Source organism: Furipterus horrens, unplaced genomic scaffold, assembly GCF_987537825.1.
Source record: "Furipterus horrens unplaced genomic scaffold, mFurHor1.1.pri manual_scaffold_7, whole genome shotgun sequence".
In the NCBI taxonomy this organism is placed as follows: Eukaryota; Metazoa; Chordata; class Mammalia; order Chiroptera; family Furipteridae; genus Furipterus; species Furipterus horrens.
Genome location: NW_028327177.1, coordinates 111,403,461 through 111,420,887, shown reverse-complemented (window position 1 = coordinate 111,420,887; position 17,427 = coordinate 111,403,461). Strand labels below are relative to the sequence as shown.

The following is a 17,427-nucleotide window of genomic DNA, read 5'->3' as shown; positions in this document are numbered from 1 at the left end:
TTTCAGAGTTCTCTGCTAGAAAAATGTTAGATTTTTTTTTTTTTTTTTTTTTACCAGAATTACATTCTGGGCTTTTGTGGGGCAGCGTCCCAATGAGAGAACTACTGATGAAGCAGGGTTCCAACAGATCTGCTGGTCAGTGAACTGGGAGACATCTCAGTGTTGGAAGCCCCTGATCTAGGAGTTAGAATTGTTCTGGGGCTTTTTTGTTGCTTGAAAGTTAATTAATCACATAATTGGGATTTCAGTGATAGTCTTTGCAACAGCTACTACTTTAGTACTTCTACTCACCTAATAAATATTCATGGAAATTATTTTTCAGAAAATCACCACTTCGCCCCAGAAGTTAATCAGCTGCAGGAAGGAAGAGGTGGAAGCGTGTGCCACGACCGTGCTGTCACCTGAGGAACTCTTCGGGTCCTGGGTCAAGTAGGCTTGGGGAAGGGCCCAGATGAAGCTGAGCAACCTGGTCTGTGTGACAAAGCTGCCGTGAGGGGGAAAGGCTGTGTTTCTGTTTTCCTCCAAGGACAAAAGTCAGAAGAGCCTTCTGTGTCCATTTCTAGGAGCAACTGTCAGAGGCAGAGGAGTCTGGCAGACAGCTGAGTGGGGGCAGGATATGTGCTTGCAGAACTGGATCTGTTTGCCATCCACTAGCAGAGTGACCCTAGGGAAAGTGACTTTGTCCCTCTGATCCTCAGTTTTCTCATCTCTAAAATGCATGGATTAACTATACAACTGTTACACCATATATATGAGTATTTCCAGCACTGGAAGAGCTGTAGGGAAATCGGTGGCATTGTACTTGTGACTGGTTCAGCTTTTCTGAAGAGCAGTATATGAAAGTATAACAGGAGTGATCAGAAACGCTATACACCAGCTGGCTTGGAGATCCTGCTTTCCTAGAGGAAGCCTTGAAAAGGAAAGGAAGGATGGATGGGTACAATGGTGTTGTTTTCACTTTAAGCCAAATGCCTGCGCAGAGGTGGATGGCTCAGCCTGCTCTACAACGACTGAGAGGGAGGCCACAGCCCCACTGAATCTGGGGTATGCAAGAAAGCTCTAGGTACATGAAATACTATAAAGGGTAAATAGTGTGTGCACATTGAAGACAGCAGCTGAAATGTACATGCATGATGAGATGACAATGTAGAAGCATGTCAATAAGTGTGATATTTGCTGTGTTTCTTTTTCCTGTAGAGTTGTTAAAGTATAGAATTAAAAATAAATATGGGGTCACCTTGGGTAGTCTTTTGGGTTTCTTTCTTCCAAAATAGTGGTCTTTAGGGTTCTAGGAGCAACTGTTAAAGTCAGAGGAGTTTGGAAGACAAACTAGTTACATTAAAAACCTTGAGTTCTGAGAGGTCCCTGAAGACAGACTTTGGTCAGGAGGTGTGGGCTACCTTAGGTGAGGGATGGGCATGGGAAGAATAAAGGGGCAGCCTCTGGCCACGTGAGAACCCTAACTTGAGGCAGCTGGCTAAAGCCTCACTGGGTCAGAGTGCTCTTGGGTCTTCCTGGAGGCCTCACTTCACAAGAAATCTCTTTGGGGACCTCTTTTCCTCAAGACAGGTCACTCAGAGTGTCCCTAGCCCCACAGCCTACCTCTGGAAGCCTCTTTCTCTTCCTCTCCTAGTGGAGGAGAGGGTCAGAGGCGGAATAGAAGAGGGAAGTTTTTTGAGGGGTGAATGAGTGAGAAATGCTCACAATAAAAACCGGGACACAGGACCTGAGCAGCAAAGCGAGGCATTTATTCACGAGTCTGCAGAGTCGGGTGCACCCTCAGCCAGGAGAATGTGCACCCCAAGTAGACAAAGAAAACTGGTCTTATAGTAATGCGATTAGCTCCCCCTCCCCTCCCCTTCTCTCCTGTTTCTCCATTACTGGTTACTCCAGAGTTATAATCTAATGCAATTATCTAAATGCCCCTTTTGTGATTTGTAAATATGCTACTACTGTCAACTACCTTCTCCTATTTTCCCTTTGTCTGGTGATGACTATCTTTCCCCGTTCAGGATGCCCCTTTTGTGATTTGTAAATATGCTAATGCTGTCAACTTCCTTCTCAGAGATCCTCTAATTACATTTGCCCTTTGTTACTAATGATTTTCTACAGGTTTGGGAGTCACTATTTCCTTGTTTCTTACAAAGGGATTGATGGGCAAAGCCTGTGTCTCCCTTAGGCCCCACCCCTCCCAGCTCTGGAGCCTCTGAGCTAGTTTGCCTCCATGCCCACTTCCCGGTCCCCTTCTAGTTAGCCCAGTGGTGGAGATGATCTAACTGTCTTAGCCAGGTGTTTCCCCCTACAAGACAGAGACCTACAACCCTCTGTGCACCTGGTGGGGTTTCAAGTACTCAAAGGATGGGCTCTCTCTAGGAAGATGAGATCGCTGAAGATCCTTTCCTTTGTACCATTTTGTATGCTTCTGTGTTGTTTGACTCTTTCATTAAGAGTATTTGTTAATTTTATATTTGGCTTCAACTGTAAACATATTTTCAATTTGCAAAAATAAAGACTGTACTACTACACTGATTATCCCTCTCCTTCTACCCTCTTCCCAGCCCCTCCACCCTGACCACTGTCCTTCTGTCACCTGTCCAAACTCAGAACCCAGAAATGACCCCTGACTTCCCTCTGCTTGAGTCTCTCTCACAGTCCCAGTGCCCATCCATTCTTGCTGACATATATAGGTATATAGAAAGTTCTCTTGGTTATTCTATTGTTTTCACATGTCTCCAATATGCATTCACTGAGGCCCAAACATATACCAGACATTAAACGAGTTCCCACAGGAGAGGGGTGCCTCCTCTGTAGCTAGTTACAGCCTCCTCTCTCCTGGAGTACTATGTTCTGACACTCCAGGTCTTTCCTCCCCTCTGGGACACTTTAACAGTAAAAAGGGGCACAATTAGTAAATACAACTGGATGACAATGAAGACTGACTATGTCTTGCACTCCCTGCTATTGCTCAACCCCAGGATCAAGCCATGCTTTCTTAGTCCTGCTTTCAGGGAACAACATCCAGGATTGTCGGCAGCCGTCCGTCTCGAGAGACGATGGTGTAGCTTCTTAAGAGTCTATCTGCACCACCGAGAATGGTTGTGCAGTCCGACTCGGGAGTGACACGGTATCTGTCTCCTCCCGTGTTGAATCGACATCTTGCGATGACGCTGGAGTGTCCTCTCCAGTGAAGCTGAAGCTACAGAGCCTGGGCAGGGTGATATGAAGGGTCTGCTGTTGCCCATGCAGCAGACCCCCCCTCTCTTCGCAGCTGAAGGGTCCAAGGGAAAGACGGAGTCACTACAGCTTGGCTTCAGGTGTGCCGCAGGAGTTGCCGGTGTTGACTACAACGTCAAACCGCCTTAAGGACTCCGGCTCCGGATTTTCTGTCAGGGTTTACTCCCTTAGCCTTTCCCCTGAAGAGGTATGCCGCAAGGCAGCGGAGGTTTTTTGGAATCAGAGTCTTCCTTCTCTGATGTGCCCTGACTGGAAGATCGAACCAGCGACACTTAGCTCGCAGGGCGACGCTCAATCCACTGAGCCAAACCAGCCAGGGTCAACATCCAGGATCCAGTGTACAAAAACCCCAAAAGGAGAATCCAAAAGGAGTATCCAAAAGGAGAATCTTGGCTGACTTCATTTGACAATAAATTTGAAAAGTCATGAGTCCACAAGGATGCACAAAAAGAGCAAATTCTAATCCAAAGAATTTTCAAAAAAGACGAATAGAATGCATTTCTACTTAGTTTTGTTGTTCAATCATGTTGGGCTTATTGGCTCATTGTATCAATGAAGAATACTAGTAAATGTAAATACAGCAATCAGAAGGCATTTCCCTCCATCACCACCATTTCCTGGCCTAAGCCACGACCCCGAGGCCACCTGACCACCAGCATCAGCCTCCTCACGGGCTGCTCCACTTGCACTCTTTGTGCACCTGCCTAGCTCCTGTCCTGCCAGGGGTTTCATGGCCAAGTTCTAAGATCTTTCTACAAAGGGACTGTAGACTATTTTCCGAACATCTGTGTTACTCCACCCCATCTCTTAAAACATTTCCCCCCTTATTTTTTGTGTGCCTTATTTTTCATTACGGCTAACTCTGTGGGTGCAGATCTGTTTCCTTTCAATCCTGCCCCACTCGCTTCCTTCAGGGGACGTTTGCCAGCTCCTGGAGCCTACCTGGAGGGGAGGATCTCATTACGTCCACGGGTGTTTGGCGCCACCTTGTGTTAAATGCTGGAATATTCATTCTGTCCCCACTTCTGAGAAACGCCTGGGGCCTCCTGGATAGAGAGAGGGAAAACCCAGACAAATTTCCTAGAATGAGAACTCAATTACAAAACTTCCACGGGAGTGTCTCCTCACAAACTTGCACTATCATAAGTGGATTTAGAGTTTAGTGGCCACAATCTCCTCACTCGTGCTCATCTGAATGTTAGGGGCTTCCCTCTGCTCACGTGGCTCTTTCTCCAGGCGGGGGCCCTTGACCTCTACCTCACTCTCCAGTCTATTTTTCTTTCCTCTGCACTGCCCTTACCTACCTCCCCCTTTTGCCCTATATCTAGCCTACCCCTGAGCTAGACTGACTTTCTGGAGGCGTTCCAAGGAAGTCATTTTAAACCACTGTGGCACCCAATCTGCGAAATTTGGAAATGCCATACAAGAGCTGACTTAAAATTACAGTTGTCTCCTGCTGGCTCACGGCTTCAGGTCCCCAACTGTTACAGAAACAAGGGAGTCCAAAAATCCCCAGAGCTTGCAGCTGGGGGATGGGGAGAAGGAAGCAGCTTTTGGAATGCCTCCACATGCCTGAGGCTGGTGGCTAGTGTCTTTCTTATGCAAAATGGCTTTAATGCATCCAAAGCCTCAGGCAGATGGGAGGAGTCTTGAACCAGGGGATGGTATGGAAAGCACACAGAGCCTACGTAAGGGTCTGTGAATGGTCAGAACTGTTTGCAACGCCCACTGCGTCAGATGACGCAATCAGGGCTATATAGGCAGCTGCAGACATTTTAGCTCAGACTCTCTCTGGCTCTTGCTCGTGCTCTCACTGGGACTCTCGCTCTCTGGCTCGTGCTCTCGCGCTGGCGCTCTGACTCTCTCGCTCTCGGACTCGGGCTCTCACTCGTGCTCTGGCTCTGGCACTCTGACTCTCGCTCTCTGACTTGGGCTCTCGCGCTCTCGGGCTCTCGCTCTCTCGTGTGCTCCCTCCACGTGGCTTGGTGAAGGGGCCTTCTCCATGTGGCTTGGAGAAGGGGTCTCCAGGCTGCTTTAAGAGGCTCTCGCCATGCGGTTTTGAGGAGGAGAGGAGATCTGCGCGGTTTGCAGGAAGAAGGCAGTTTGCAAGGAGGCTGAGAATCCAGGTGGTCCTGCATTGAGAGCTGGAGGGCACCACAGCACAGAAAGGACCTCCCCAATCAGATTGAATGATTGGCAGCTGCTGGTAAAGCTGAACTGTGTTTGGAAAGTAGGGAAACGGTTTCTCTGACTTTCCTAAAACTAGCCTGGTTTGGAAGGGGGGGAAGCAAGGATATGTGTTTGTGGGTGTTTTAAAGAGCATAAGACTTAACAACAGAAATCCGCAAATAACAAAATCTATATAACTGTTAAATAAACAATTCTTTTTCTTTTCACCAAACTCTGGTATTGAGAGTTATAATTTTGGCGGCGGGCAATCGGGCCCCTAACTAAAGAGCCCGTGGATTTGTTTTCAATTGGAGCAGCCCAGGGGTTCTGTAACACAACAACCTAACAACAAAGCGTAGAAAAACCCGTTCTGGCCAGAGGTGGAAGCACGCACATGTGGGAGCAGGAGGTTCACAAAAGGGAGACACAGCCCTCCCTGCCTTCCTCAGTGAAGGGCTGCAAGCCCGGCAGAGGCTGTAAAACCCCACCAAGGACCTTGGAGGAAAAACAGCTTGGTAGGCCAAGCTCAGGTACCTGCAAAAAAACCCTAAGGGCAGATGCACAAACTCTCCTACTGTGGCGGAGGTGTATGTCCCTTGTCCCTCCTGTGGATACCATCAGGGGAATTTTTAAAAACCCACTTTTTAAAGCCTGGTTGTTAGAAACATGAGTGCCTGTACAAACCACAGGAATGCCTACATTTTCCTCCTGTACTTAAATCACTTATCTACAGTGTGGCCAACAACACACCTCCAAATTTCTGGGAGGAGTCAGTAAGTCTTCTACCAAACTGAAGCCTACAAACATCAACTTGGGTTTCTAGTCTAGAAACTAGAACTAGAGGCCTCTGATGTCATCCCGCCTACATTAACCATATCAAAGGGCTTTCTCAGATAAGGCCTGTTTCATTAAAGTTAACTTACCACTGTCTCACATTCACTTTTGAGTCTTGAAATTGGAACTAGTTCAAGATGGAATAGTCCCCTCTCTTCAGATTAAGCCCAGATCATGGATGGCCAATGGGGTGGAAGAATACTAGATTTAGCAGATGGCAGCAAGTAGGTGCTTAAGTTTAAATTTGTGTAACTGTAGGCAGCTCAATTTGTGAGATAGTTTCTTTGTTGTCTAAAAGGATTTGTCTGTCCTCCCTTCTTTTTTTTTTTTAAATAAGATTTTACTTATTTTCAGAGAGGAGGGCAGGGAGGGAAGAGAGGGAGAGAAACATCTATTGGTTGTTTCTCACACGCCCCCAACTGAGAACCTGGCCTACAACACAAGCATGTGCCCTGACCGGGACTCAGACTTGTGATCTTTTGGTTTGCAGGGTGGCACTCAATCCAGTGAGCCAACCAGCCAGGGCTTTTACTTCTTTTTCTTCTACAATTTCTTTCTTTTTTCTTGTACATTGTAGAAAATTTAATTTTTATTTATTTTTATTGAATTTATTGGGGTGACATTGGTTAATAAAATAATATAGGTTTCAATTGCACAACTGTACATCATCTGTGTATTGTATTGTGTATTTACCACCCCAAGTCAAGTCTCCTTCCATCATCATTTATCCCCATTTTACCCTCCTTTTCCTCCCCCTCTTCCTTCCCTTTCCTTTCCTCTCCTTTCCTTTCCTTTCCTCTCCTTCCCTTCCCCGCCCTTCTCCTTCCTTCCTTCCTTCCTTCCTTCCTTCCTTCCTTCCTTCCTTCCTTCCTTCCTTCCTTCTTTCTTTTTATCCTTCCTTGCTCCTGTCCCTTTCTAATAAAGTTTTAAACTCTGAAGGAGAAATTTAACTTTGGGTAGGCAAAGACAAGCCTAAGGCATTTGGGGCACTGGCCTACCAAGCTGGAGCAGCTTCAGGTTGCTGGGGGAGGGGTGAGGGGGCCAGTGAATGTAGTAATGTTCTGTTGATCCTGCTTGCTTTCTTTGGGCTAAAATGGACTTGGGTGATGTGTCTAGGAATGAGTGCTGCAGAGACCCTGCAGGTGGGCCAGAACACTTGGATAGAGCTCCCACCCTCCCTGTGGAGGTGGAAGGGTTTGTAAATAATGGCACTCACTGCCGTCTCCAACCCTGGAGAATTCCTGCCATCCCCAAAAAGCTCCTGTGGCTCCCCAGCCTTCTCTATACAATCTCTCTCTTGTTTGTTGTACAGAAAATGGTCTTGTGTAGAAGCGACTTCTGTGTACAGGCTTCACGTGCCAGGTATTTTTGGGAAGCTGGTTGGAGCCTACTGCACCTGGGGCACTGGCTTGCTGGGCTGGAGCATCTTCTGGGAGAGAGACCAGGTGTGGTGATGCTCTGTTGTTCTGCTTGTTCTCTTTGTTTAAAGGCAAAAGGTTCTGGGCAGTATAGCTGTGAATGGGCAGTGGTGGTCTTGCAGGTAGGCCAAAGCACCTGAATAGAGCTCAGTACATTCTATGGAAGGGGTGGGGATGGAAGCAGCAATGCTCACCTCTCACTGGCTCCTGGGCGTGGAGAATTCCCATGGCTCTCGCAGCTTCCCAGTCTTCTCTATTTGTTCTCTTTCTCTTGTTTGTTCAGAAGCTGTTCATTCAGCCCTCAGTTACCTCCCATGAGTAATTGTTGTCCATATGTGTATATTTTAGTTTGCTCATGGAAGGGAGAAAGCTCAGAGTCCTCCTATGCTGCTGCCCTCTTAGACTTCTAAATGTTACTACTTTGGAAATGACCTTGTCCACTTCACTGGCTGAGTGAGATGACTTGGGGCTAGTCCATTTATCTTGCTTGTCTAGATCAATGGTGTCTAAGACATCTGATCAAAATGATAAAATGAACACACATCAAATCTTTTTTGTAAATTCCTCCAACCACAGAGGTATTGTTACTGAGTGAAAGGGAGTTCTTTCACGTGGTGCATTGGTGTAAAATGCAACAACTAGTGTTGAGGAAAACAGGTCTTTAGTTACAATATTCCAACCTGGGAAGGGCAGTGAGCACTCCTGCTTAGAGCCCTGTTCTCCCACGGGACCCAGCACTTTCTTTGCTCCCCAAAAGGCTAGAAGCCAAAAAGATGCCCAGAAGTTCCCCATCCCTTATCTGCCAGCTGTCTCCTTTAGGATCTAGGGTATGATGTCATCAGCCTCTGTATAACAGTCCAGGAAAACATGTGCTGTGTTATACTGAATCACACATGGTTCTCTCCTGCCTTTCAAAACCACATGAATCTCCCTCTGCCCTTTCAAAGCCTCATGGATCTCTCTTTCCTTCTAAAACTGCTTGGTGCTCTCTTTTCTTCTAAAACCACAAGATACTCTCTTTGCAAATGGCTGCCACCTTATTTTTAAATCCCTGACCATGGCCTGTGATGCAGTGGATGTGGTAACTGGTTCTGACCACTCACAGAACCTTGCGCAGGCCCCATATGCTCTTTCCTCACCATTCTACAGTCAAAGCCCCTCCCATCTCCTTAGGGCCTTGGAAGAACCAAAGCCATTTGCATAACTAAGACCCTAGCTACCAGCCATAGATATGCAAAGACATCCCCAAAGTTCTCCCTTTCCCCCATTGCTCAACCATTGCTCTGGGGAATTTGGGGGACCCCACTCTGTAACAGTATGATAGCCAAAAAAACACACACATAGAATCTTTATGGACCAATAATGAAGAATAAATAGAGTAACCTGATGATGTGTATCCCAGGGATAGAGGAACTGGGTATACATAGGCTGGGCTTCAAAGCTCATGTGGGCATGGAAATGAGTATAGTCCATGCTTGGCAGGAGAGTGGACCCATCCCATGCTCACTACATGAAGCTGGGGTTGAGACTGGTTGTCTTGTCTATCCAGTGAATGGAGGCTGACAACACTCCAGAAATGTGTTGCTTCCCATTGTGCAGATAGAAAAAAGGACATCTTCATAAAAAATGGGAACAGGGCTGGTCCTGCATAGAACTGTAGCATCAGGAACTTTGTTTTCTGAAAGCAAACATGTCAAACTCCATAATGGAAGACCTGGTCCAGAATGTGCAAACTGGAAAGAATGTGCTAAGGCAGCTGCAAAAGTTCCTACCACAGAAGGATGTGTTCATGGAAAACAGTCTCATGAAGAATGAGCGAATGAGCCTTTGAAACAAAAATGACAAAGGAGATGACAAAATTCATCATTAGGCAGATATCTCAGACTCAAGAAACAAAATAATTCATAACAAGAGAGAAGTAATGAATAATTTGAAAATCTACTGACTCATGAAATATCTCTTACCCTCCCTTAAAATTTAACTAGGAGGGATACTTTTTTCTTGCCTGTTGATGACTTTTTTGGTCACTTTTGGGTAATAGAACACTCTATAGTCACTTTAACTCAGAGTTTAAATTCATAATTAAAATTTCATATTCTCTAATGAGAGATAAAGCTTTTTTGGTTCTTTAGCAGGTGGTCTTTTTTATTGCAGGGAAGGGTGTAGTCAGTTTCCATCTGTGCTTTACTTCCTCCTTCTTCACCTGCTGCATTGTGGACGTATCTGAGATTGGAGTTTAAGACAGGAAGAGGGAAAGAGGGGTCAGGAAAGGTCTTACTTGATTGGAACTGGTTTCAGGCTCCCTGGGATGGGCTGTGGTTTAAAGCTGATTCTTTTTCCTATGGGCATTTGATGAGTTTTTTTTAAGCTTTCCCGCTGAAACTCTCAGACTGTAACTCCCATGTAGACAACAAATTTTATTTTTCCAACTTGTGATGGTTAATTTTATGTGTCAGTTTGACTGGACCATGAGTGCCCAGATATTTCAATAAACATTATTCTGGATATGTATGAGAGGGTGTTTCTGAATGAGATTAACGCTTGAGTTGGTAGGCTCAGTAAAGCAGATTGCCTTTCCCATTGTAAGTGGGCCTCATCCAACCCCATAAAGGCCTGAAAAGAATGAGGTGGCTGAGTAGGAAAGAATTCTTTCTCTCTGCCTGTCTTTGAGCAGGCACATCAATTCGGACTTGGACTTGGACTAGAACTTAACTTACACTATCCACTCTCCTGGTTCTCAGGCCTTTAGGCTCAGACTGGAACTCTGTCATTGACTCTTTTAGATCTCCAGTTTGCCAAGTGAAGATATTAGAACTAAAAACACACCAGAAATGTCTCCATAATCACATAAGCCAGTTCCTTATAATACATCTTTCTTTCTCTATTCTGTTCAGAATATTTATATCTTCTATGTAAAGCAGACTGTTATGGATTTTGGTATTGAGAGTGGTTCCAGAGGAACAGAATTTTTTTTTAAAGAATTTTAAGGATGAGTTTTCTGAATTGATTCTGGGGTTTCTGAAATTGGTTCTCTAATCTGATAAGATTTAAAGATGCTAAGTGACTCTATTTCCTATAGTAAAGAGGGCACTGATAGTCCATGGCATGATTTGGCAATAGAAGATACACAAAATATTTCCATTGGATAGTCCTAATCAATAATTGGCTACTAATAAGAAGCAAGGAGCTAGGTGACTGTACATGTAATACTTTCAAACAGATCTGAAAACTAACAAAAGTATGTAAGGTTGGCTGGTTGCTCCTAATGTTAGTGGATAAAGTGGCAAAAGAAAAGGATCAACTTAGAATTTGAATCCCCAGCTCAAATGCCACATAAATGACTTTTGTGTGTCCTGAAAAAAATTCTTATCTTCTGTAGCCATAATGCAGAATCTCATCCTGTGATCAGCTGAAATACAATACAATTTGAAGTCCCAGCCTTGCAAGGGATCTACTATTAATGTGAGGGCACTGATTGGGGAAGAACAGGATCCTGTAAGTTGGAGTGGGGTTGCATGGGATGACCCTGATGAAACTGGGGACATTCAGTCCCTAAATTCTGATGAGTTGTCTTTGTTAGTGGAAGAGGCCTCTCCACTTTTAGTGGAAGCAGTGATATGATTCCCCACTGAGGGGGGAAGTAATCATACGTTGACTGAGGAAACTGTAATGGCTTCCTCTGAGGCAGCTGTCATGCAACAAAATCCTGATTCTCCCGAGGACTCACTCCCACCACCCCTTTGCTTTTAGACCTATAATTAGTCTCAAGTCCCAGCAGGTCCCTGAAGGTGAGGTACAAAGTGTTATTCTTGAGGAGGTATGCTACACTCCGAAAGAACTGCTTGAGTTTTCTAATTTATACAGATGAATCAGAGAAACATGTGTGGGAATGGAAATTAAGAGTGTGAGATAATGGTAGAAAGAACATAAAGTTGAATCAGGTCAAATTTATTGATAATGATACTACGTAGAGATTCTGAATTTATGTTGCAGCTCAAGAGTTAGAAAGGGTTCTAGCAGTTTGGTATCTATTGTTAATGTGAGGGCATTGATTGGGAAAGAACGGGATCCTGTAAGTTTGAGTGGGCCAAAAAGCAGCCCATAGTGATCATATTAAAAATGGCTGACCTGCCTTGATTTAATATGAGGAAGGAATTCAAAGACATAGGGAGATTAGAATGTTAGAGTGGATTTGTCATTTAAGACCGGTCACTCACACACAGGAGGGCCCAGAAGACATACCTTTCACCAATATCATATAGAATATATTTGTGAGGCTCTATGACCACTCTTCTCTGTGGGCCAGACCTTACAGTGGGACCTGCAGTCATTGAATTGAGAAACCTAAACACAGTGAGAGCAATTGAATCTGGGGTGCCAGGGGACAAGTAGTGACATTCAACCCCCAAAGGTAAAGTGGACATGGTTAGTGTAATGGATAGCCAAGTCAGAGCAGTGGTCAAAATAGTCTGATTCACACAGACATATGGCATTGGTGAGTTGGTCACAATGTTCCTAAAAGCCTACTACATTTTTACTTGATCTGTGTCAGCAGAATAGTTTTAGATCAAGTGAGTGAAAGTCTAACCTGAATCATAAAAACAGACAATCATGGTCCTTCGATCAATTATCAGGCTTAAGCCAGTTTACAGACTTAGAACTCCTCGAACAAAGGAAGGCTATGGTCCCTTTAGGATAGACCCTGATGTGTGTGTTACATGCCATTAAGTTATTTCCTACTCAGACCCTATGAAAGTGATGTCCACACTGTCCTGTCCTCAGCAGCCCTGCTCAGCTCCTGCAGACTCATGCCTATGGCTCTTGACTTTTCTATTTTTCTGCTGCCTTCTATTCTTCCCAGCATTATTGTCTTTTCCAAAGAACACTGCCTTCTCGTGATGTGCCCCAGGTAAGACAACTTCAGTTTTGTCGTTTTTACCTCCAGCAATATTTCAGGCTTAATTTGCTCTCGGACCCACTTGTTCATCTTCCTGGGTCTCCAGTTCACCCACTGCAGATCTTGAGACTTCTTAGTCTCTAAAGTCATGTGAACCAATTCATTATCATTCTTTCCCTTGCCCTCCTCACCCACCATATATATGTCTGGTTGTGTTTCTCAGGAGAATCCAGACTACCATGCAGCTGCAGCTTTCCTTCTTAGTCTCTTGCTTTCCCAGACACTGCTGTCTACTCTGCATTCATAGTCCCTTTGACCTCCTCCAAGTGAGCCTGGTACCCAATAGCAGGGAATACACATCAGACTCTCTGCATAGAATCCTAAGGTTGGGTTTTAGAGATAAGCTGCCCCTTCTTCCCATTTCCCTGAGGGCAATGAAACTCAGAGCACTCAAACAGCTCTCTCCAATGATATCCTCTTCATAAACCCTTTAAAATGTCCTACAACTTAATCCTTTTTATATCCTCTCAATGAGTGACAGGTACAATACTTGGATATTATTTTTAGGTTCAACATCATGTTACATATTAATGAAGTAAGGAGGGAATAGCATTTTTGCAATAAAACCAGGAAATTATTAAGCATAAACAGGTAGTTGTGAAAATATTGTTACTGGAAATTAGAAAGATTATAAGTAGGATAAATATCAGGTTAGAATAGCTGATGAGAGGTGAATGAATTAAAAGAGAAAAATAAATTAAATATAATACAGGCCCAAAAGATGAAGAAATGAAAAATATGAATAAGAAGTTGAGATTCATGGAAGATAGATTGAGAAATTTTTAACACATTCAAGAGGAATTCCAGAATGAGGAAATTAGTGAGAGCTTAGGAGAGGAGTGGCTAAAAAATGTCCACAACTGAATAAAATTCCAGTTCAAAAAAGGGCACTGTTTGTGATGAGGGAGAAATAAGAAAAACCAAGCAATCCCTCCCGAACACCACCACACCTCACTAGGAACAGAAAAAGGAGATTCAGCATCAATGAAGTTGTGAGCCAATGTCACACCGATCACATTCTTATGACAAGAAACACGTGGGCCATGAGTGTCTCCTGCCTACCCTCAGCCCAGGGTAGGAGACTAGAGGACATGTGACTGGAGTCTCCACAACCTTCTACTTCTTTTTTTCTCCATAAGCTGATTAAACAAACCCTTTATTTTTCATTAAAAACAAAAACAAAAACATTTTGCTTCTTCTGGTCCACATGCAGCTTGTGATGAGCTGAGGCATCCGTTATTAGGACTCAGACACATGGTAGGTACAGCATACAGTAGGGACTTACTCCAGGAGTTTTCCTAAGCATTGAAACTTGGCTCTGTAATTAGGTCCCCACTGATGCAGGTCTTCTAGAAGAGACAAGGATGGGAACAGGGTTGACAAGCATAAAAACAGCAGTGCCTCATCTCCTGTGACACATTCAAATTGCTATTCTATTGCATAGTTTTCACAGGCAACATTTTCAAAGGTTGTAAAGAAGAGAAAGGGAAATAAATGAATATCTGTCTAGATTTTCAGACCTTAATCTTTAGACTAGTTAAATAGATCTCCAAAAGGAATATGACAAGGTCTGTCTGGAAAAAGGCCAGGCATTGTTGATATAACAAGAACAGCTGTGCTACGTCTATGTGACCTGGCAGCCAAGAAGAGTGGACTGGAATGTGCATGTGTGAACAATGACAACTTCACTGTACTAGTCAGTGGGGGTGGTAGACGCTATTGAATGAGCATATATACTGTATGGCCTCTGCATTCAAAATGACTGAGAAGGTAGAGCAATGAATCAGCATCAAATTTTATATTAGGCTTGAGCATTCCTCCATGGAAACTATTTGGATGGTTCAGAAGGCCGCAGCTTTGGGCAGCTGGTGATTGGAAGCTTCACCGCAACAACGTGCCCACTCATGCGTCACACCTCACGTAGTTTTTTTTTTGTGAAACATCAAATCACCCAGGTGATTCAGCTCTGCTGCAGCCCAGATTTGGTGCCCTGCGACTTCTGGCTTTTCCCAAAACTAAAATCACCTTTTAAATGGAAGAGGTGTCAGACCAGTGATGAGATTCAAGAAAATAGGATGGGGCACCTGATGGCGATTGGGAGAACTGTGTGAGGTCCCAAAGTGCCTACTTTGAAGGGGACTGAGGCATCTTTGTACTGTGTACAATGTTTCTTGTTATCTTGTATCTTCTTCAATAAATGTCTCCATTTTTCATATTACATGTCTGGATACCTTTTGACAGACCTTGTACATTCTTACAGTTAAATGTTCAAGTGATACGGAAGGCTATAAAACAAAAAGCTTCTTCCTTCATTCCCTTCCTCTTTCACCCTAGGCATGAGCTTGTTAGTATTAGGGGTGTCTCCTTCCAGATCTTTCTCTGAGATGGGATAATATGTGAATTATCACCAGTTATAGTTCACTCATCCCACAATCCCTTTACCTTGGATTTCTCCTCTGCTCCTGATTTGGGAAAGTAGATGTGAAGATACTCATTGCTGTAGAAAGCTGTCACAGTGGAATCAGCAGCAAAATATGGCAAATTGTTCTCATTCCGGATACAAGATAGATAAGATTGAGCATATTATATATTGGCAGTTCTTCCCCCTCTCTCCAACCCCAGACTAGATTAAGCTGAGGAGGAGGAAGAGGGCAGATGGGAAGGAAGTAATGGAGAAACAGGGTTTCCAAAAGGGAGGACCCTTGGCCTCCTCTGGAGGTTATACATAACATATGGGGGTGCTATAAAACTCTCCAGATAAAGCTTAGGGACTCAGGAACAGAGGGGCTAATGATAAGCTTCCATTTGGAGATTTGGAGAGCAGAAACTTACCCACTTAAAATATAATCTGAGGTAGGCCTCTAAACCTAGGGGCCAAGGTAAGGAGAGAAACTTCTGCATTGACTAAGTTTAGATATAAAATGCCTGACTTTATCCAGGATTGACTACAATTACATTTCCTAACACCAGGAGGAATGGAGACTCCAAATAAAGGTAAAATTAAATTATGCAACAATAACAAAAATCTTGTCACAAACACCTGTATTTTTAGGTTGTTTCCATTTTTTTTTGTTATTCCAAATACTGCAATAACAATCTTTGCATACTTGTGTGTGTGTGTGTGGGGGGTTACAGTGAATTTTATTGATGGTGCACGACAAGGTAGGGCTCGCTAAGCCCTAGGAGGTCTAAGATGGAAAGTGGAGGTCAGGAGATCCTCAGTGTGTTGGAGGATCAATGTGGGTTAAGCACTCTCCAGCAGCTTGAGGGCCTCTCCTCCTGTCATTGGGGCTGGTGGTCCAGAGGGGTCTTACTCCTTGGAGGCTATCTGGACCATAAGTCCACCACCCTGTCGCTGTTGCCAAATTCATTACCAAACCAGGAAATGAGCCTGGCAAAGTGGTCATTGAGGACAATGCCAGCCCCAGCATTGGAGGTAGAGGAGTGGGTGTCACTGTTAAAGTTGCAGGAGACAACTTGGTCTTCAGTATAGTCCAGGATGCCCTTGAGGAGGCTCTCTGATGCCTGCTTCACTACCTTCTTGATGTCATCATATTTGGCAGCTTTCTCCAGGTGGCAGGTCAGATCCACAACTGACACACTGGGGGTGGGGACATGGAAGACCATGCCAGAGAGCTTCCCATTCAGCTCAGGGATGACCTTGCCCACAGTCTTGGCAGTGCCAGTAGAAGCAGAGATAATGTTCTGGGCAGCTGCTCAACCCTTACACCACAGCTTCCCAGAGGGGCCATCCACAGTCTTCTGGGTGGCAGTGAAGGCATGGATTGTGGCCATGAGTCCCTCCAAGATGCCAACGTTGTCATAGATGACTTGGCCAGGGGACCAAGCAGTTGGTGGTGCAAGAGGCATTGCTGATCATCTTCATGGAGTTGTCATACTTATCATGTCTCATACCCATCACAAACACAGGGGCATCTGCAGAAGGGGCAAAGATGATGACCCTCTTGGCTCCACCCTTCAAGTGAACCCCAGCCTTCTCCATGGTAGTGAAGACACCCTTGGGCTCCACAACATATTCAGTGCCATCTTCCAGGGATCTTGCTCCTGGAAGATGGAGATGGACTTTCCATTGCTGACAAGCTTTCTGTTCTTAGCCTTGATTATGCCTTTGAACTTGCCATGAGTAGAACCATACTGGAACATGTAGACCACGTAGTTGAAGTCAGTGAAAGGATCATCGATGGTGACAACATCCACGTTGCCAGAGTAAAAGGCAGCCCTGGAGACCAGGCGCCCAATATGGCCAAATCCATTCACTCTCACATTCACCATCATGTCTCAGGGTTGAGGCTGGCACAGCACAGGAAGACACGGCTGTCTGTCGAACAGGAGAAGCAGAGAGTGTCCAGGTAGGCTTTTGATTCTATTCAACCATTTCCCTTTCTCCACTACTTGGCACAATCCTGAGATGGGATGAAAGAGTTATGGCTTCAATTTCTCCCTCTGCCTGCCAAGTTAAGATATTTAAATATGAAGTGCGGGTTTGCCTATCATGAAAGAGGTGTTGAAAAGTGAATATTTATTTCCTACACTCTCCTCTTCTGAATATTTGTAAATGTTATTTTATAGGCATTTGTTTCCCTTTTCCAAGTGTGGTTTCCCAAGAAAGCCACCTAGCTGGCTGTAGTTCCCAGAGGTGCCACTAGGTGTCAATGTAGGTCTTGGCTGGCGCCAACTCGGAGCTCCATTTAATTTGTTTCAATCTCCTCTCCCGCAAAATAACAAATGTCCGTTGCGCAGGGCACTTTCTTCGGGAAGTACTCCAGGGAGCTCGGGAGTTTGCATATGAAGCCG

At 44.6% G+C, this 17,427-nt stretch overlaps 1 protein-coding gene and 1 pseudogene across 2 annotated transcripts in view; one reads left to right on the top strand and one right to left on the bottom strand.

Moving 5' to 3' along the window:
• Positions 1 to 2,525, top strand: part of IL20RB (interleukin 20 receptor subunit beta) — a 31,659-nt gene extending 29,134 nt beyond the window's left edge. The window contains exon 7 of one of the 2 annotated variants that reach the window (XM_090284288.1): positions 323 to 2,525. In XM_090284288.1, the coding sequence (XP_090140414.1) occupies positions 323 to 433 (111 nt within the window). In that variant the 3' untranslated portion in view covers positions 434 to 2,525. The remainder of the gene's footprint in view (positions 1 to 322) is intronic. The other variant, XM_090284287.1, reaches the window with a different exon arrangement.
• Positions 2,526 to 15,936: 13,411 nt separating this feature from the next.
• Positions 15,937 to 16,905, bottom strand: LOC150005060 (glyceraldehyde-3-phosphate dehydrogenase pseudogene; annotated as a pseudogene).
• Between the last annotated feature and the right edge of the window lie 522 nt (positions 16,906 to 17,427).